Genomic DNA, 20,072 nt, shown 5'->3' with positions numbered 1-20,072 from the left:
AAATGTGAAATTTGTGCATTAATAGTGTTAATAATAACTTCATTTAGGCTGTAAAAAAGTTATTTATTAAACATTTCTCTTTGCTGTATATATATATAACATGAACTACGAAACAAAACACTACTATGATATTACAAGCTCTGAGTAAAGGATCTTTAATGTCTTAAACACAACAGCAACAAATATATAAATACTTGCAGATACATTAAAGTAGATCAATAGATAAAACTGTAAAAACTTTTGTGCTCCAGAAAAGAAGGTCAAGCATGTTCAGAATGAAATGAGGGTGAGGAAAAGACGTCTTTAAAACAGTCGAAACTGAGAGAGGTTAATAAAAACATAATTAACATACTTAAAACACACCTAAGATGGCTTGAGGTTGATTAAATTATGGGATAATATATAGCTACATTAAAAAAGAGAAAGGGAATTTTAATGAAATGATTTGTGTTATGCTTAACTAACTTCCAATTTATTCGATTTTATTTGTATTATGAATACACTTTGCATTCATTTTTAACATGTGACATGCTATCATGTTAAAATAACGTTTTAACATTTATACCTTGAAGTGCCATATACCGTGTTGAATCAGTGCTATAATCATTTGATATACATAAAAAAATAGCAAGCTTGGTTGTAATATAAATCGCACAAAGACAGAAACAGACCCTAAGAGCTAAACCAAAACCATGAACATGACAGCATTGCATTTTGGCAAATATGGCATTAATACATAAATATATATTTGAGAAAATAAATATGATCTGAGTAGCAGAACATACATTACTAATGGATTTAAATTTGTATATTAAAAGTTATTGTTGTCGTGTATTGTCTCCATTTCATATGGGGGTATAATTATTTATTTTAATCGACGGGTGTGATGATGAGCGGGCCTGAGTTATTACCTTTGTAGTTTAAGGAGGGGCTAAAAAATGGATAGAGCTTCCCAGTGAAAGACTGACCAGTGAAAGAGTAGATAAGAGAGCTGGACTCCACATCATAAAAAGACACCAGACCTTCCTCATAATCCACAAACACACCGACCCGCTGCGGCTTCACTTTCAGAGACAGAGAAACGTGGCTGTTATTACATCCTCTATATTCATTCCCATTCCTCAGCCAGACAGTCCAGTATCCATTTTTAGGACACAGTGGGATCACTCCTTTCCTGTTAATGGATTCTTGAGCCACTCCTAAATCCCATTCTGTCTTACCCTTTACCTGCACCTCAAAATAAAACCTCCCCGAGGAGAACCCCTCTTTTCCCAAGATATTAACACATCTACTAAATCTCTTTGGGTTGTCTGGGAGTTTCTGCCAAATGTCTCCATCTCTCACTTGTTTTCCATCGGCAGACAGGACGAGGTTCGGATAAGCTGTATCAGGATCCAGAGTCACATCCACTGAGAAAATACAGCATATGAATCACAGCTTCACACTACAATAAACTTTAACTTTAAGTTTAATCAGTTTTTAATAAGATCGCGGTGCAGTAATAAAGCTATGAGTGTAGAGGTGAGCAGGGCGCTAATGCAGAGATTTAACCGAATGGTTTAAACGTTTCCACATGTGCTAGCATAACAAAACATGCACTATATTCAAATTCCCATTAAAAACACTGTATAAAAAAAAACAACATTTTGTTTGTTTGCTATTATTTTAGCCCCCAAACTGTTATTTAGCAGTTCATCTAGTTTTTTAAAGAAAGTCGAAAAGGGTTGTTATCTGCTCTCCCCTAGGAATGTAATCTAGTATAGCTTTTACCTGCATACTGCTGCATCCACTTCAGCTCTGTAGATACACATAAAACATCATGAGATCTTTGAGATGCTTTTATGTGTGGAACTGTACAAAAGCTTTGAGAATATATTTCAAGAATTGTGTGCAATATTGTGTTTTTATCTGATCAGTGTGTGTTATTTAGAGAATCAAGCAGAAACCCCTGTTTTATTGTGTTTTAGCTCTTAATTTTTACTTTATAAGAACAGCTTTAACTTGAGCACTTTTTGGATGCCATTTGTTTTTCAGAGGCATATGAGAGGTCATTTTAGCATGATGTTTTATTAACTTCATTTTGCTTTAAAACAAAAATCTTCACATCATCTACTAAAATGGTTGTATCTAACATGTAGTCACAGAACTGAGATGGAACAATTGAAAGACAAATGAATGGTAAGTGGTAAGTGAAGTTTTATCTAAAGCCTTGTAGTTTTAGTTAAGTAAAGCTTACAAGATCAGTTTACTATTTTGTTTTAGAGATGAAAATGGTCATCCGTCTTTAAGAAGAACTGTGGAGTTCTTCTCAGACTTATTCTTCATTAATGATATTTAAGAAAATAAATATATGTATTTGTATGGTGTAATTGATATTGACATACCAGTTGCTGAGTGACTGAGTTTCTTGTTTAGGTTTTCTTTAAGTTGAGTCAAAGCTCTGCTTAGAGGCTCCTGATTCTTCAATCTGATCTTCAGAGTCTTCACGCTGATCTCAGACCATTTGATGGTGTTTGTAGATCTGTGCAGGGATGAGTAAATCTACAACAGAAGAGAGGAGAAATCATCAGCATGAAGAGTATTATAGTCATATACTGCATTATCATTGAGAAAGACGTTCACTGACCTTTAGGAGGTGGAGGTGATCTTCAGTGTGTGAGAGCTGCTCTAGCTCAGTGTTTCTCGTCTTTAACGCGGTGATCTCCTGCTCCAGATCTTTAATGAACTCTTGCTCCTGTTTCTCTGCTGCTTTCTGCTGCTCCTCCATCATCTCCAGAAGTTCAGCCTGACATCTCTCAATGGAGCGGATGAGATCAGTGAAGAGTTTGACACTGGCTGCTTTCTCCTTCTCTGTGTTCCTCTGCTCAACCAGATCAGTCAACAAATGAATCATTTTTGCTTAGACGAATGACTTGGTAATCACAGCCATGTCGATACTCATCACCAACAGCATTCAATGACAGCGATTCTAATTTTACATTTGGTGTAAACATTATTGGGTAATGTAATAAGTTCGTGCCAGTTGAGGTCTGAGCAGCCTATGACACAGAATCTCATGGAGAAATAAAAAACACAGAAGAAATATGCTGTATAAAAAATGTAGTTTTTATATTTATAACATATCATATAGCCTAGTTAAGCAACATGCAGCAAGTGTGTTCAGTTTTTACAGAAAATCAATTCAATTTGATAGTAATTAATATAAAGTAATTTACATTTTAGTCACAATATTGATCAGAAGAGTTTAGAAGCTGTGTTTTTGACCAGTCAGTTTAGTGATCAAAATCACTGATTCTCTCATAAAGATGGTTAACTGCCACCACCTAATACAGTGTAAGATGCAGAAAGAATCGCTGTAAAATAATACACAGACTGACAGTCTGTGTGGAGAAAACTTTAAACTCACTCTTCTGACTTCTGACGAGTGTTTGATGTCTTGAATTTTGTTGATTCTGTGTTTAATCATTATCTGCACGTCATTCTGCATCTTCATCAGTTGAGTCTTTATGCAGAAAACAATATGTTTATCATTTTTCATGATCGCAAAGCAAAGAAAATGGGATTCATCATGATACGATGCTTGTTTTAACTTCTACCTTTTTTATTTCACTCTCCGCCTCTAGAGGAACAGTCCTGTGGTTCTTGTGAACTCCTTCAGAGCACATCAGACACACACACATCTGATCATCTCTACAGAACATATCCAGAGGTCTCTCATGTTTCTGACATATATAGTCCTCCAGATTACTCACGGGCTTTATCAATTTGTGTTTCTTTAAAACTGCCACTCTCAAATGAGGCTCCAGGTGACTTTCACAGTAAGACACCTGACACACCAGACATGACTTCAGGGCTTGCAGCTTTCTCTCCTCACAATAGTCACACAGAACTCCACTGAAAGTGACACTTATTTTTTCAGGACATTTCTTTTTATAGTGATCTACAAGCTCTCGGAGTGTGGTATTAATCTTGAGATCGGGTCTTAGCTTGAATGTCTCTTTACAGTACGGACAGCAGCAGGTCTGGCTGTTGTCCCAGTGTTTATTGAGACAGGTCTTGCAGAAGTTGTGTCCGCATGGAGTGCTGACTGGATCAATGAACACATCCAGACATATACAGCACTGAAGCTCATTAGTCAGTCGATCGATGGAGGCTGACATGACTGGAAAGAGAAATCATGAAGATAAATCACCTACTTTCCTGAAAAGTTGTATTTTAAACAACTCACATATTTATTTTATATTTTAAATACTCACATATCTATTCCCGTATTAAGACAGTTATTAAGTCATTTGTACACTACTGTACATCAATTGAGGTCAAATTGTTTCTCCCGGTTTTTCATCTTTTTATTAACATTGTTTAAGATTCTGCCATGATTGTTGAAGCCTTTTCAGGACAGAAATAATGTATCTTATTTAACAGCTTAAATTATTGCTAAATTATTTAAAGCCCAATAATAAACATTAAACATTCAAAAAATAAAATAATAATTATATATATATATATATATATATATATATATATATATATATATATATATATATATATATATATATATATATATATATATATATATTACAGTCAAATAATATTATTATTAATAATAATAATCTTTGAGAAAATGTCTTTTTATCTCTCGGTTATATAAAATCTAAGCACAAAAGTTTTTTTTTTTTTACTTTTTCCAGACAATTTCAGCCAAACATAGTTAAACTACATAATATGCACTGCATTATTTCACATCAGCTCATTTTAAATAGCTCAGTAATTTACAAAAAAAGTAAACTATAACCTAAAAGTCTAGCTGTCAGCACAATGTTAAAGTTAAGAAAAATAAATAAATTCCAACCTACAGTCAATTCAGATCACGACCACTTATTCAACTTTCACAACACAATATTTAGGCCCACATCTTATTTCATAGTGTCAAGCATGTCTTGTATTTGGACATTGATCTCTTCATGTTTCATTAATCTTTATAAGGTGTCTGACGCAACCGCCTTTTAACAGGTAAAACAGGAATGCCTTATACTATGTTGCTTTAGTCATAAATGTCGTGCAACAAAATGACACAAACACTAAACTCTACAAACAAACAAATTACATAGTTTACTACAATTCAGATACCATTTCAGTGCAGTAAGAGTGCAGAATTTGACATGATAAACTCCTGCTCAAAGTGTTTCCAGTTTGACATAAACCCCAAACCAGACCACTTCCATTAAAAACCTGTTCAGGGCAATCTCTTTTATTATTTCTATCACTTACTTGTAAGTATCAAATGCGTCCACAGCGGTCTTTGAACGGCTCAATAAATAGCTTATTCTTTTGTTTGAGGAGGTTGATCGATTCAGACGTCCATATTGTTGCTGATCAACTTAGTTTCACTTTCTCCGAATCTCTCACTGAACTACAGTAATGTCAGAGCTCCACCTGTATTTACACATTTGAATTTGCCCATATTTGCTGTTTAGCATTCATGTTTGTCTGTACTAGGATTGAAAATTCTATCAACCCCCTTAAAGCCAAGTAAATTTCCTGATATTAAAAGTTCTCGTTTAATTAATGGTTTGTATATTTATACTCAGAAGTAAACCAAAATGGACTTTTTGATTAAAAAAACTTCTTGCAAAAATGTCTGAGCAGCAACTGACAGAATTTTGCTCTATTACATCTTTGTTTGAAGAGCAAAACAAAAGACTAACCTTTTTTTAGAGTTTTAAAATTGATTTTCAATATGCAACCCCTTGGGCATGTTGCATAATCCCATGTTAAAAGTGTCTTAAGAAATGGTATGACCAACTAGCAATTAGGAGAAATCAAAACATTTTTATTCAAAACAAGATGGCATAAAACAACAATCTGGGTATTATATTAAACAGCAATTTGTCTTTTAAAAATCACATTTCCCCTGTAAGAACAGCATTCTTTCTTCTTAGCAACATTGTCAAGCTTCAAGTTACCAGTATCTGATGCAGAGAAGCTAGTACATGCATTCATGAGCTCTAGATTGGACTATAAGAGCTTGATTAGCTGCTTCAGGTGTGTTTAATTAAGGTTGGAGCTAAACTCTGCAGGACACCAAGCCTCCAGGACTGAGTTTGGACAGCCCTGCTCTAAATATATATGCACAAACCAAACACTCATTCTCACAAACACACACACATATGCTGGCAGTCACCAGGTTCAAGTTAAGTCTTAGTATATTAAAGAAAGTTCTGAATTTATTTGTCTAGTACAAATCCTGATTTTCCAAATTGTTTATAAACTATATAGTGTCATCTAGTGAACATTTTGCACATCACCTACAGTATAGCCACTGGTCACCATTTACATTTATTTTATGAAAATGCTAAAATTCTTTGTTGTTCCACAAAAAAATCTCAGTTTTGGAGAAATATCAAGAGTTTCATCATTCATTATTGAAGCAGCAAAAAGAAAAAAAAACATGACGCTTTAGTACTTTCTATATTTTAATTATATTTTAAATTAATTTAAATTTCATAATATTTTATTTTGATGGGGGTATATTCATTTACTGTACTTAACAGGTGTGATGATCATTCGGGCTGAGTTTTTACCTTCATAGTTTAGATCAGGGCTAAAATATGGATAGAGTTTCCCATTGAAAGACTCACCAGTGAAAGAGTAGATAAGAGAGCTGGACTCCACATCATAAAAAGAGACCAGACCCTCCTTATAATCTACAAACACACCGATCTGCTGCGGCTTCACTTTTAAATCCAGAGCTACAGGGGGTTCAGAGAGAGCAGCATATTCATTCCCTTTCTTCAGGCATACAGTCCAGTAACCATTACTGGGATTCAGTGTGATCACTCCCTTCCTTTTAACAGATTCTTGAGCCAATCCTAATTCCCATTCAATTTTACCCTTCACCTGCACCTCAAAATAAAATCTCCCTGAGGAGAATCCCTCAACTCCCAAGACATTTGTATATCTATCAAATCTTTTTGGGTTGTCTGAAAGACTCTGCCAAATGTCTCCATGTGTCACTTGTTTTCTATCTGCAGACAGGATGAGTTTAGGATGAGCTGTTTCTGGATCCAGAGTCACATCCACTGAGAAAACAGGGATTTTTTTTTTTTTATAAAAACTCTATTGCAGTACTGAATATGTGAGTATATGAAAGTAAACTGGTGTAGTTGAGAAAGCACACTATACCTGCATACTGCTGCATCCACTTTAGCACTGTGAAGAAACAACACAGGAACATATAATAAGATCTTTTTATGTGTGGAACATAGACTGTAAGAAAAAAAACAGCATGGACGATGCATCTTCACTTCTGTTCACTCCAGAAACCCAAAACATCCAAAAGTGATTCATAAGGAGCCTGAGCCTTGACCACACCCTCTTTTTTAAAAGCTACATTCTCAGAAAAAAGTACCTAAACACATAAATGGAAACTATCCATGTAAAAAATTAATTTAAGGTGTAATTTTATTATTTTGTGGTATCATGGAAGTATCATGGGACCAGCAGCTGGCACCCCACTGAACCGTTATTGAACATGTGAGGGAGATGAGGAAGAGGATAGATCGGGTCATGCCATTAGTCCGGGAACATCTGAGCAAAGCCCAACAAGCTCAGCAGCGGCATTACAACCGGGCAGCCCAACCACGGGAGTTCCAGCCCAGAGACAAGTTTATGGTCCTCGTTCCCACCGCTGCCTGCAAGTGCCTTGCGACCTGGCAAGGACCATACACAGTGTTGGAACGAATTGGCCCCGTCACATATCGTCTGCACCAGCCTGGCCGAAGGCGTACTGACCAGTTATACCACATTAACTTGCTCAAAAGATGGAGAGGGAATGATGACCAGATCATCGCCTTCACATCCTCCGATCCCATGGTTGTAGACGTCAACCCCCATCTCTCGGCTGCCCAGAAGGGGGAGCTCCAGCACCTGGTTGGTCAGTTCTCGGATGTGTTCTCATCACGCCCCGAGCAGACAAACGTCATAGAGCACAAGATCCGAACTGCCCCAGAAGTTATTGTCCGGTAACAGCCTTACCGGGTCCCAGAGGCTCATCAGCAGGCTATTGAGGAGGAAGTACAACAAATGCTCAAGTTAGGGGTAATTGAACCATCTCATAGCCCTTGGTCCAGCCCTATCGTGATGGTCCCGAAACCTGATGGCACCCTCCGATTTTGCAATCACTTTCGACGGCTAAACAAGGTGTCCGAATTTGATGGCAACCCAATACCATGAGTGGATGAGTTGCTGTATCGTCTGGGAAGGGAACTATGTGAAAATGCTGTTCATGGACTATAGTTCAGCGTTCAACACCATAGTTCCCTCCACGCTCACCTCGAAGTTGGAGGTCCTGGGACTCAGCCCATCCCTGCGTCACTGGATCACCAACTTCCTGACTGACAGACCACAAGCCGTACGGATGGGAAAACACACCTCATCCTCCCTCACTCTCAGCACTGGAGCCCCTCAGGGTTGTGTTCTGAGCCCCCTGCTGTACTCGCTGTACACACATGACTGTGTGGCCACTACAAACTCCACCACCATCGTTAAATTTGCTGACGACACTGTCGTGGTGGGCCTGATCTCCAACAACGATGAGATGGCCTACCTTCAGGAGATCAACAACCTGGAGAGATGGTGTCAGGAGAACAATCTGCTCCTGAACGTCAGCAAAACAAAGGAGTTAATAGTGGACTTCAGCACGAAGCAGGTGCGCTCTTACCATCCCATCATGATCGACGGGACCCCAGTGGAGAGAGTGGACAGTTTTCGGTACCTGGGTGTTCACATCACGCAGGACCTGTCTTGGACCTGTCACATCAACACCCTGGTGAAGAAGGCCCGGCAGCGTCTATACCATCTGAGGCACTTAAGGGACTTCAGACTCCCATCTCAGACATCAAACATCACCTCCTGGTTCGGGAACAGCACCATGCAGGACAGGCGAGCCCTTCAGAGGGTGGTGCGGTCAGCTGAGCGCACCATCCACACTGAGCTAACTGTGCTGCAGCACATCTACAACAAGCGGTGCTGTACCAGGGCCAGGAAGATCGTGGAAGACCTCAGCCATCCCAACAATGGACTCTTTTCTCTGCTGCGTTCAGGAAAGCGCTTTCGTTCCCTGAAGGCAAACACAGAGAGAATGAGGAGGAGCTTCTTCCCGCAGGCCATTCGGAGTCTGAACCAGAGAACACCCAGTACCTAATCACCGGGATTCCCATGTTCACCTCTCTTTCCCCAGATACTCGCCACTTACATTTGGACAGTTGCACTAGTCACTTTGCACTGGACATTTGCACAGCCGTTTTACACTTTATATCTTATACTTTCTATTTATATTCTATACTATTTTATTTTTTATATTCTACTTTGCACACTTCTTTTTTTATACATATTTTTTTGATTTTATATTTATATATACATTTAAATTTTGTTTTCTATTTTGATGCTGGACGGTTGTAAAGAACATTTCACTGCATGTCGTACCATGTATGTATGTGTATGTGACAAATAAAATTTGAATTTGATTTGATTTGATTTGGTCTACATGGGGCCCCAGCAACCTTTCAAAGAATGATGGATGTCATCCTCCAGCCCCATCAGTCATATGCCGCCGCTTACCTCAATGATGTAGTCCTCCATTAGGATGCCTGGGAGGACCACGTCGACTGACTGCAGAGGGTGCTGTCCAAGCTCCAACGGGCTGTTCTCACAGCCAACCCCATAAAATGTCATCTGGCGCTGTCCGAAGCAAAGTACCTGGGTTTTTTACGTCGGGAGGGACCTCATCCGGCCTCAGGAAAAAAAGGTGGAACGCCCCCAGGCCCCTCACCAAGACCCAGGTACGAGCCTTTTTGGGGTCGGCAGGCTACTACAGGTGTTTTATCCCTAACTTCTCCTCTTTAGCTGCCTCCCTGACATATCTGACCAGGAAGGGGCAGCTGGAAAAAGTGAAGTGGACTCCTGCCACGGAGGAGGCGTTCGGGAAGATCAAGGAAGAACTGACATCGGAGCTGGTTCTGAGAGCCCCAGACTTCAACTGCCCCTTCCTGCTACAAACGGATGCTTCTGATACGAGTCTGGGCGCGGTACTGTCCCAGATCCAAGAGGGGGAGGAGCATCCAGTCTTATACATCAGCCGAAAGCTGACTCCGGCCAAGAGAAAATATGCGGCACTGGAAAAGGAGGCCCTGGCTGTCAAGTGGGCAGTCCTGGAGCTGCGGTATTATCTCTTCAGCCGGAAGTTCACCCTGCTGAGAAGTACCTGGATGCCCCCATCACCGGCTAATCGGACGCAGCTGCTGCTCGTTACGCGCTGACTTGAAAAAGCCACGAGGCACACCAGAGAGATGAGCATAGATGACAAGCTGCCACTAATGTGTTCTCTCTGTTTTCTCTTAGACAGCAGCATGTGATCCGATCAGCCCGCACCCCAGACACGGACCCACTGCATCGCCGAGACTCACTGAGGGAAGAGAGCACCGCAGCACCTTTGGACACTTTTTCACCTGTATCATTCTTTGTTTATTTAATTTATCCAACCATCCGGGGTATTTACTTTGAGCTCTCCTTGCCGTGTGTTTTCTTCACTCCATCACACTATATGTATATATATATATACACACACACACATGATCCCTTTAAAGAATTTTGTGCATTATGATGTTTCTGCTATCTGATTAATATATGTACAGACATACCAGTTTGTATAAGCTTCGGATCTAGAGTTTCCTGCAGTTGAGTCACTGCTCCTTTCAGATTCTCCAGACTCTGGTGAGGCTTCACGCTGATCTCAGACCAGTTGCTGGTGTTTGTAGATCTGTGAAGGGATGAGTAAATCTACAGCAGAAGAGAGGAGAAATCATCAGCATGAAAAGTATTATAGCGTCATATACTGCATTATCATTGAGAGAGATGTTCACTGACCTGTAGGAGGTGGAGGTTATCTTCAGTGTGTGAGAGTTGCTCTAGCTCAGTGTTTCTCATCTTTAATGCGGTGATCTCCTGCTCCAGATCTTTAATGAAGTCTTGCTCCTGTTTCTCTGCTGCTTTCTGCTGGTCCTTCATCATCTCCTGAAGTTCAGTATAAAATCTCTACGGCAAGAATCTGTTTTACCATTGCTCATACTTCAGGGTTTAAAAAATTCTTCAACCAAAGTTTTAAAGGCCGCCCTGTTTTCACTTAATTAGTTATCAAATCATGTCGCAATGTGGATACATTTCTTTAGTTTATGAGCAGGATATTCAGACAAGGATCATAATTACCAGGGTGATATCACTATTACAACAAAAACAACATTGAGAAAAATATATTTTAGACAAATTATAGCCATTACGACATTACATCTCCAATGCTAACACAGTCTGACAGTTGAGACATGTGGATCCATCTGTAGGTTTTTATCATAAGAACATGGTCATAAATACAGGCAGGGTCGAGCAACAGTAGACGTATAAGGCACGAGCAAAACACAAGAATAGTCCAGAAAACAAGCAAGGGTCAATCGAAAGCAAACATAATCCAATGGGGCAAAAACAAAAAGAGATAATCCAGGCAAACAAGCAATAGTCCGAACAGCGCAAACAGAGTCCAAACAGAAGATGAAAGATATCAAAATACTAGACAATGGTGATACACGGAAGAGCAGACAAGACAAAACAAGGACTAGATTATAGGAAACTAACAATGTGGGCAAAGGAACAAGGGAAACAATGGGGAACAAAGACTTCAAATTAACTTTCAAAGTCCACAAAAACCAAAACAGGGGAACATAGATCGAAATTATGACAAGAGTGATACAAGCTAATAAATTTAAATATTTCAAACTCACCTTTCCTGACTGTTTGATTTCTTGAATCTTCTTTAATCTGTCCTGGATCATCTGCTGCAAGTCCTTCTTTGTCTTCATCAGTTGAGTCCAGACAGAGAACAAAACACAGACACATTTAATGAATAGAGATTTACTGTCTTTTGACAAAACTTGCAATACTTTTACTTTTTTTATTTCACACAATCAAATAAGGCCTTACAAAGAAATGTTCTCAATAACTTTTACCTTCTTCTCTTTAATTTCATCTTCTAGAGGAACAGTGCTGTGGTTCTTGTGGTCTATCACAGAGCACATCAGACACACACACATCTGATCATCTCTACAGAACAGCTCCAGAGGTCTCTCATGTTTCTGACATATATAGTCCTCCAGATTACTCACAGGCTTTATCAGTTTGTGTTTCTTTAAACCTGTCACTCTCAAATGAGGCTCCAGGTGAGTTTCACAGTAAGACACCTGACACACCAGACATGACTTCAGGGCTTTCAGCTTTCTTTCCTCACAGAAATCACACAAAACCTGTGGATGTTTCTTTTTATAGTGATCTACGAGCTCTCGAAGTGTGGTATTAATCTTGAGATCGGGTCTTTCCTTGAATGTCTCTTTACAGTACGGACAGCTGCAGGTCTGGCTGTTGTCCCAGTGTTTATTGAGACAGGTCTTGCAGAAGTTGTGTCCGCATGGAGTGCTGACTGGATCAATGAACACATCCAGACATATACAGCACTGAAGCTCAGTCGGTGGACCACTGAAGGATGACATGACTAGAAAAAGAAATGATGAAGATAAATTACAGTTTGCAGAACACAATGAATTCATACATTTCTTTTTATGGGCTTTTTATGCATTTAATAGATAGGTTCAGTTGAGAGGCAACCGGAGCGCGCTAGGAGAGAAGGGAGCTGGATCAGTAAAGGAAACAAATCTTATGTTGATGTACTAACCACCAGGCTATTGGCACCAACATGAATTCAAGTTTCTAATCATCTGAATGACTTTTGTGTAAATCAATGAAGTGATAATGAATTCTATGGATATTAGATAAGAAAAGCAATAAACAGCTGTTTATAAAGATTCCATAAGAATGGTGACTTTGAACAAACGTAAAAATACAAAAAAAAAAAGGTCATCTGGTCAATAATATGTGGAGTATTTCTGAACTTGCACATTTTATTACTATTTCAAATGACTTGACTTTTATACAGTTCCGAAACTATTTAAGTGCAGAAAACAACTATGCGGTATTTGAGTATTTGAGCTGATTAAACCTGTTTCTGTTCAACTTCCTCCAGTCTCACATAAACCCGACTAACCAGACCACCTACATCAGAAACCGGTTCACACTGTGTGATTTGACAGTCTGAGTCTAATTTTGGAAATCCTAAAAGATTCTTAAAATCCTGGACTAAAATCTGTTTACTTCGATTCTTAGTTTGATGTGTTCGCCGATTCATGTCAGCTGTGATCAACATTCTGGCAGTGTCAGAAGATTTTGTGCATGGTCCTGTGACATTTATGACGAACATCAAAATTTAAAGTATTTCAAGACAAGCCATGATCAACGTCTTCTATACGCCCTCTGAAATGTTGCCTTCGCTATAATCACCGCTATTTTTATGATATATATATATATATATATATATATATATATATATATATATATATATATATAGTTTTGCACCGTTCATATAGGCTACTTTTCATGATAAACAGCATTTCATCCCCGTGTGCAGTGCAGCTCACGGTCACTTAATAATGTGTGGGATGATGTAAGTGAACTTGCACCTTTAAACACATATTAACTATCTTACAGTCTGACATTAAAAACAACCGAGGTCACACGGTGTGACATGATCATCACCTTCGTACAGTCTAAGTACAACCCTAAAGGACTTTTTAAAAGGCTATTTCCGTCACTTACCAATATGTGTCGGATGTGTCCACAAGGATCTTTCAACGACTCAATGAATTTTGTTCAGCGAAGCTGTTCGTTGCAGGACTAGGTTATATTGTTGAAGTTGGTTTCAATTTCTCTGAATTTCAGGGATGTCAAAGCTCCTCCTGTATTTACACGTTAACATTTGTCTCTGTATTCGGTATGTTGTGTTCACGCCAGAGAAGTACTAAATAGTATATTTGCAACATGAAAATTCATCTCAGTATTTGTTTACGCAACAATGGTAAAGTAAGAATAGAACGTTTTGTCAGTTAAATAAAACAATAAAAAAATGGTTATTTGTGTTTTGTAAAATTTCACAACGTTTTTAGAAATGGGGATGTAATGTGTTTCAAATGTAATTGGCGCACACCAAACTGTAAACAGACATTTGTATTTTTTTTGAAGAGATGTAGGCTAGAATTGTATAAAAATTTGAATTTAAATGAAACCATTTTTTAAATATTTATTCATATGCATTTTATGCCTTTACTGGGAAAGGGAAATGAGGAGTAGACAGGAAGTGTTATGACTTCAGTTTTTTGCCATGTGCTTTTGTTTTCCCTTACCATTGTCATCTGATTATCCACTTCAGCTGCTTTCTCACCTGTGGCTCATTAGCTTCTTAATTGCCCCTCTACTTAAGTTCCCCTCGTTTCCCCTAGTCTTGTGTCTGACTGTTGTGGTGTGAGGATGCTGCATTTTTTGTCCAGTCTTGTAATGTGCTGTCATGCCTTGTCTATGTAGGCTCCAAGCATAGCTGGTATTTTTTTTATTTGCTCGCTCTGCCTCTTGTTTCCTCCAGACCTCTGTTCCCCTGTTCCTGTCCTGATTCCTCCAGTGCTGTGTTTTGCAGTTCCTCCTCACCTGCCCCTTTTGGATCTTGTGCTGGGATGAAGGAGCAGGTCTAATGCAGAGACTATTAGAGAAGATTCCCTTACGCCAAACACTCCTTGCCTAGCAAAGTGGCTGGAGGCTTGTTTATTGACTGTTACTTGATTCTGTTATTTTCTGTCTGGAATTAAGTCTTCCGTTCCTCTGCCCCAGTCAAGTTTTTGTTTTTCAAGACAAGAAATAAATTTAAGTTCTAAACCTGCAACTGAATACAGAGGTTAGTGCAAATTATATTTCCCACCCTTCCATTGCTACGGTTATCAGCTTATTATGCTTGTATATGTCAATCATTGTGATTTAAACGTGAAACCCTTATTTATATAAGGGGTTTTATAAATAACTTTTTCCAGTACCTATTATTAAAGTTTTAACTGAGGGTGCTCTTGCTTCTGTTTTAAGATTGACTTTCAATATGCAACCCCTTGGGCATGTTGCATAACCCATGTTAAAAGTGTCTCAAGAAATAGTATGACCAACTAGCAATTAGTTAGAAGTAATCAAAACATAGACAAAAAGGACAAAACATTTTTATTCAAAACAAGATGGCATAAAACAACAATCTGGGTATTATATTAGACAGCAATTTGTCTTTTAAAAATCACATTTCCCCTGTAAGAACAGCATTCTTCTTAGCAACATTGTCAAGCTGCATGTTACTGGTATTTGATGCAGAGAAGCTAGTACATGCATTCATGAGCTCTAGACTGGACTATAAGAGCTTGATTGGCTCTTCAGGTGTGTTTAATTAAGGTTGGAGCCAAACTCTGCAGGACACCAAGCCTCCAGGACTGAGTTTGGACAGCCCTGCTCTAAATATATCTGCACAAACCAAACACTCATTCTCACAAACACACACACATATGCTGGCAGTCACCAGGTTCAAGTTAAATCTCGGTATATTAAAGAAAGTTCTGAATTTATTTGTCTAGTACAATTCCTGATTTTCTGAATTCTATTTAGAAACTATATAGTGTCATCTAGTGAACTTTTTGCACATCACCTACAGTATAGCCACTGGTCACCATTTACATTTATATTTATATTCATTTACTGTAATTGACAGGTGTGATGATCATTGGGGCAGAGTTTTTACCTTCATAGTTTAGATCAGGGCTAAAATATGGATAGAGTTTCCCATTGAAAGACTCACCAGTGAAAGAGTAGATAAGAGAGCTGGACTCCACATCATAAAAAGAGACCAGACCCTCCTTATAATCTACAAACACACCGATCTGCTGCGGCTTTACTTTTAAATCCAGAGCTACAGGGGGTTCAGAGAGAGCAGAATATTCATTCCCATTCTTTAGGCACACAATCCAGTAACCATTACTGGGATTCAGTGTGATCACTCCCTTCCTCTTAACGGATTCTTGAGCCAATCCTAATTCCCATTCAATCTTACCCTTCACCTGCACCTCAAAATAAAATCTCCCTGAGGAGAATCCCTCAATTCCCAAGACATTTGTATATCTATCAAATCTTTTTGTGTTGTCTGGAAGACTCTGCCAAATGCCTCCGACTGTCACTTGTTTTCTATCTGCAGACAGGATGAGTATATAATGAGCTGTATCTGGATCCAGAGTCACATCCACTGAGAAAACAGGGAATTTTTAATTTTTTTAAATTTTTATTAAAACTGTATTGCAGTACTGAATATGTGAGTATATGAATGTAAACAGGTGTAGTTGAGACAGCACACCATACCTGCATAATGCTGCATCCACTTTAGCACTGTGAAGAAACAACAAAGGAACATATAATAAGATCTTTTATGACTGCAAGAAAAATAAATTAAAACTGCACATGATCCCTTTAAAGAATTGTGTGCATTATGATGTTTCTGCTATCTGATTAATATATGTACAGACATACCAGTTTGTGTAAGTTTCGAATCTAGAGTTTCCTGCAGTTGAGTCACTGCTCCTTTCAGATTCTCCAGACTCTGGTGTGTCTTCATGCTAATCTGAGACCAGTTGCTGGTGTTTGTAGGTCTGCGCAGAGATGAGTAAATCTACAACAATCATCAGCATGAAGAGTGTTACGACGTCATATACTGCATTATCATTGAGAGAGATGTTCACTGACCTGTAGGAGGTGGAGGTTATCTTCAGTGTGTGAGAGTTGCTCTAGCTCAGTGTTTCTCATCTTTAACTCAGTGATCTCCTGCTCCAGATCTTTAATGAACTCTTGCTCCTGTTTCTCTGCTGCTTTCTGCTGGTCCTTCATCATCTCCTGAAGTTCAGTGTAAAATCTCTACGGCAAGAATCCGTGTTACCATTGCTCATACTTCAGGGTTTTCAGGGTGTTTTCAAAATTCTTCAACCAAAGTTTTAAACGTTTTCACTTAATTATTCATCAAATCATGTCACAATGAGGATATATTTCTTTAGTTTATGAGCAGGTAATTACAGCAATAGATATTCAGACCAGGATCATAATTACCAGGGTGATATCACTATTACATCAAAGACAACAGCGAGAAAAATATATTTTAGACAAATTATAGCCATTACGACATTACATCTCCAATGCTAACACAGTCTGACAGTTGAGACATGTGGATCCATCTGTAGGTTTTTATCATAAGAACACAGTCATAATTACAGGCAGGATTGAGCAACAGTAGACGTATAAGGCACGAGCAAAACACAAGAATAGTCCAGAAAACAAGCAAGGGTCAATCGAAAGCAAACATAATCCAATGGGGCAAAAACAGAGAGAGATAATCCAGGCTATGGCTAAACAATACTTAGCGGTTTGATCAGCAGTTGAGGATAACAGGATAACAAGCTAACAAGCGGGAGGAGCTAATCAATTACCTAGGAAACTAACACTATGGGCAAAGGAACAAGTGAAACAATGGGGAACAAAGACTTCAAATTAACTTTCAAAGTCCACAAAAACCAAAACAGGGGAACATAGATCGAAATCATGACAGAAGTGATACAAGCTAATAAATTTAAATATTTTAAACTCACCTTTCCTGACTGTTTGATTTCTTGAATCTTCTTTAATCTGTCCTGGATCATCTGCTGCAAGTCCTTCTTTGTCTTCATCAGTTGAGTCCAGACAGAGAACAAAACACAGACACATTTAATGAATAGAGATTTACTGTCTTTTGACAAAACTTGCAATACTTTTACTTTTTTTAATTTCACACAATCAAATAAGGCCTTACAAAGAAATGTTCTCAATAACTTTTACCTTCTTCTCTTTAATTTCATCTTCTAGAGGAACAGTGCTGTGGTTCTTGTGGTCTATCACAGAGCACATCAGACACACACACATCTGATCATCTCTACAGAACAGCTCCAGAGGACTCTCATGTGTCTGACATATATAGTCCTCCAGATTACTCACAGGCTTTATCAGTTTGTGTTTCTTTAAACCTGTCACTCTCAAATGAGGCTCCAGGTGAGTTTCACAGTAAGACACCTGACACACCAGACATGACTTCAGGGCTTGCAGCTTTCTTTCCTCACAGAAATCACACAAAACCTGTGGATGTTTCTTTTTATAGTGATCTACGAGCTCTCGAAGTGTGGTATTAATTTTGAGATCGGGTCTTTCCTTGAATGTCTCTTTACAGTACGGACAGCTGCAGGTCTGGCTGTTGTCCCAGTGTTTATTGAGACAGGTCTTGCAGAAGTTGTGTCCGCATGGAGTGCTGACTGGATCAATGAACACATCCAGACATATACAGCACTGAAGCTCATTCGGTGGACCACTGAAGGATGACATAACTAGAAAAAGAAATGATGAAGATAAATTACAGTTTGGAGAACACAATGAATTCATACATTTCTTTTTATAGGCTTTTTACGCGTTTAATAGATAGGTTCAGTTGAGAGGCAACGGGAGCGCGCTAGGAGAGAAGGGAGCTGGATCAGTAAAGGAAACAAATCTTATGTTGATGCACTAACCACCAGGCTATTGGCGCCAACATGAATTCAAGTTTCTAATCATCTGACTGACTTTTGTGTAAATCAATGAAGTGATAATGAATTCTATGGATATTAGATAAGAAAAGCAATAAACAGCTGTTTATAAAGATTCCATAGGTGATTCCATGGTGACTTTGAACAAACTTTTATACAATTCCGAAACTATTTAAGTGCAGAAAACAACTATGCGGTATTTGAGTATTTGAGCTGATTAAACCTGTTTCTGTTCAACTTCCTCCAGTCTCACATAAACCTGACTAACCAGACCACCTACATCAGAAAACAGTTCACACTGTGTGATTTGACAGTCTGAGACTAATTTTGAAAATCCTAAAAGATTCTTAAAATCCTAGACTAAAATCTGTTTACTTCGATTCTTAGTTTGACGTGTTTGCTGACAGCCAATTCATGTCAGCTGCGATTAACTTTCTGGCAGTGTCAGAAGATTTTGTGCATGGTCCTGTGACATTTATGACGAACATCAAAATTTCAAGACAAGCCATGATCAGCAGGCTAGAGACGTCTTCTATACGCCCTCTGAAATGTTGCCTTCGCTATAATCACCGCTGTTTTTATGTGAGAGTGTGGTGCTGCTTATAATATTCTTCTTAAATATGTTTTATATATATATATAGTTTTGCACCGTTCATATAGGCTACTTTTCATGATAAACAGCATTTCATCCCCGTGTGCAGTGCAGCTCACGGTCACTTAATAATGTGTGGGATGATGTAAGTGAACTTGCACCTTTAAACACATATTAACTATCTTACAGTCTGACATTAAAAACAACCGAGGTCACACGGTGTGACATGATCATCACCTTCGTACAGTCTAAGTACAACCCTAAAGGGCTTTTTAAAAGGCTATTTCCGTCACTTACCAATATGTGTCGGAGGTGTCCACAAGGATCTTTCAACGACTCAATGAATTTTGTTCAGCGAGGCTGTTCGTTGCAGGGGTAGGTTATATTGTTGAAGTTGGTTTCAATTTCTCTGAATTTCAGGGATGTCAAAGCTCCTCCTGTATTTACACGTTAACATTTGTCTCTGTATTTGGTGTGTTGTGTTAGTATTGTAAAATAGTAATTGTATTTTTATACATTAAAATTAATCTCAGCATTTGTTTACGCAACAATGGTAAAGTAAGAATAGAACATTTTGTCAGTTAAATAAAAATAAAACTATTAAAAAATGGTGATTTGTGTTTTGTAAAATATTACAACGTTTTTAGAAATGGGGATGTAATGTGTTTCAAATGTAAATGGCGCACACAAAACTTATGGCGCACACCAAACTATACACTTTTTTGAAGAGATGTAGACTAGAATTGTATAAAAATTTGAACTTAAATTAAACCATTTTTAAATATTTATTTACTGAGAAAGAAAAATGAGGAGTAGCCAGGAAGTGTCATGACTTCAGTCTGATCAGTTTGTATTTGTTTTTTGTCTGTCTAACAGTTTGC

The 20,072-nt window shown here is 38.4% G+C and overlaps 3 protein-coding genes across 3 annotated transcripts; all 3 read right to left on the bottom strand.

Moving 5' to 3' along the window:
- Positions 1–139: 139 nt before the first annotated feature.
- On the bottom strand, positions 140–5,392 carry LOC122323606 (zinc-binding protein A33-like). The gene is made up of 7 exons (XM_043217570.1): positions 5,272–5,392; positions 3,597–4,162; positions 3,407–3,502; positions 2,627–2,860; positions 2,385–2,541; positions 1,771–1,797; positions 140–1,409 (listed from the first exon to the last, which is right to left on the bottom strand). The coding sequence occupies exons 2-7, from the start codon at positions 4,158–4,160 to the stop codon at positions 871–873; spliced, it is 1,617 nt and encodes a 538-aa protein (XP_043073505.1). The 5' UTR covers positions 4,161–4,162; positions 5,272–5,392; the 3' UTR covers positions 140–870.
- A 420-nt stretch (positions 5,393–5,812) lies between these two features.
- LOC122323908 (E3 ubiquitin-protein ligase TRIM39-like) lies at positions 5,813–13,860 on the bottom strand. Its single transcript, XM_043218023.1, has 7 exons — positions 13,753–13,860; positions 12,057–12,595; positions 11,832–11,903; positions 10,927–11,094; positions 10,701–10,839; positions 7,186–7,212; positions 5,813–7,082 (listed from the first exon to the last, which is right to left on the bottom strand). The coding sequence occupies exons 2-7, from the start codon at positions 12,591–12,593 to the stop codon at positions 6,535–6,537; spliced, it is 1,491 nt and encodes a 496-aa protein (XP_043073958.1). The 5' UTR covers positions 12,594–12,595; positions 13,753–13,860; the 3' UTR covers positions 5,813–6,534.
- A 1,312-nt stretch (positions 13,861–15,172) lies between these two features.
- LOC122323909 (E3 ubiquitin-protein ligase TRIM39-like) lies at positions 15,173–19,596 on the bottom strand. Its single transcript, XM_043218024.1, has 7 exons — positions 19,489–19,596; positions 17,866–18,404; positions 17,640–17,711; positions 16,747–16,914; positions 16,534–16,672; positions 16,366–16,392; positions 15,173–16,252 (listed from the first exon to the last, which is right to left on the bottom strand). The coding sequence occupies exons 2-7, from the start codon at positions 18,400–18,402 to the stop codon at positions 15,705–15,707; spliced, it is 1,491 nt and encodes a 496-aa protein (XP_043073959.1). The 5' UTR covers positions 18,403–18,404; positions 19,489–19,596; the 3' UTR covers positions 15,173–15,704.
- Between the last annotated feature and the right edge of the window lie 476 nt (positions 19,597–20,072).

The sequence above is a fragment of the Puntigrus tetrazona genome, chromosome 19 (assembly GCF_018831695.1).
Source record: "Puntigrus tetrazona isolate hp1 chromosome 19, ASM1883169v1, whole genome shotgun sequence".
Taxonomy (NCBI): Eukaryota; Metazoa; Chordata; class Actinopteri; order Cypriniformes; family Cyprinidae; genus Puntigrus; species Puntigrus tetrazona.
The sequence above is the reverse complement of the archived record's forward strand: the minus strand, read 5'-3'. Positions and strand labels throughout refer to the sequence as shown.

Coding starts and splice junctions, on each gene's coding strand:
- LOC122323606 (XM_043217570.1), bottom strand. CDS start 4,160: ATGTCAGCCTCCATCGATCGACTGACTAATGAGCTTCAGTGCTGTATA. Junction 3,503..3,596: donor CGGAGAGTGAAATAAAAAAG/GTAGAAGTTAAA, acceptor TTCTGCATAAAG/ACTCAACTGATGAAGATGCA. Junction 2,542..2,626: donor ATCACCTCCACCTCCTAAAG/GTCAGTGAACGT, acceptor CTTCTGTTGTAG/ATTTACTCATCCCTGCACAG.
- LOC122323908 (XM_043218023.1), bottom strand. CDS start 12,593: ATGTCATCCTTCAGTGGTCCACCGACTGAGCTTCAGTGCTGTATATGT. Junction 7,213..10,700: donor TCCGAAGCTTATACAAACTG/GTATGTCTGTAC, acceptor GTTTCTTCACAG/TGCTAAAGTGGATGCAGCAG. Junction 7,083..7,185: donor GTGGATGCAGCAGTATGCAG/GTATAGTGTGCT, acceptor CTGTTTTCTCAG/TGGATGTGACTCTGGATCCA.
- LOC122323909 (XM_043218024.1), bottom strand. CDS start 18,402: ATGTCATCCTTCAGTGGTCCACCGAATGAGCTTCAGTGCTGTATATGT. Junction 17,712..17,865: donor ATGAAATTAAAGAGAAGAAG/GTAAAAGTTATT, acceptor CAACTGATGAAG/ACAAAGAAGGACTTGCAGCA. Junction 16,915..17,639: donor AAATCAAACAGTCAGGAAAG/GTGAGTTTAAAA, acceptor TTCTTGCCGTAG/AGATTTTACACTGAACTTCA.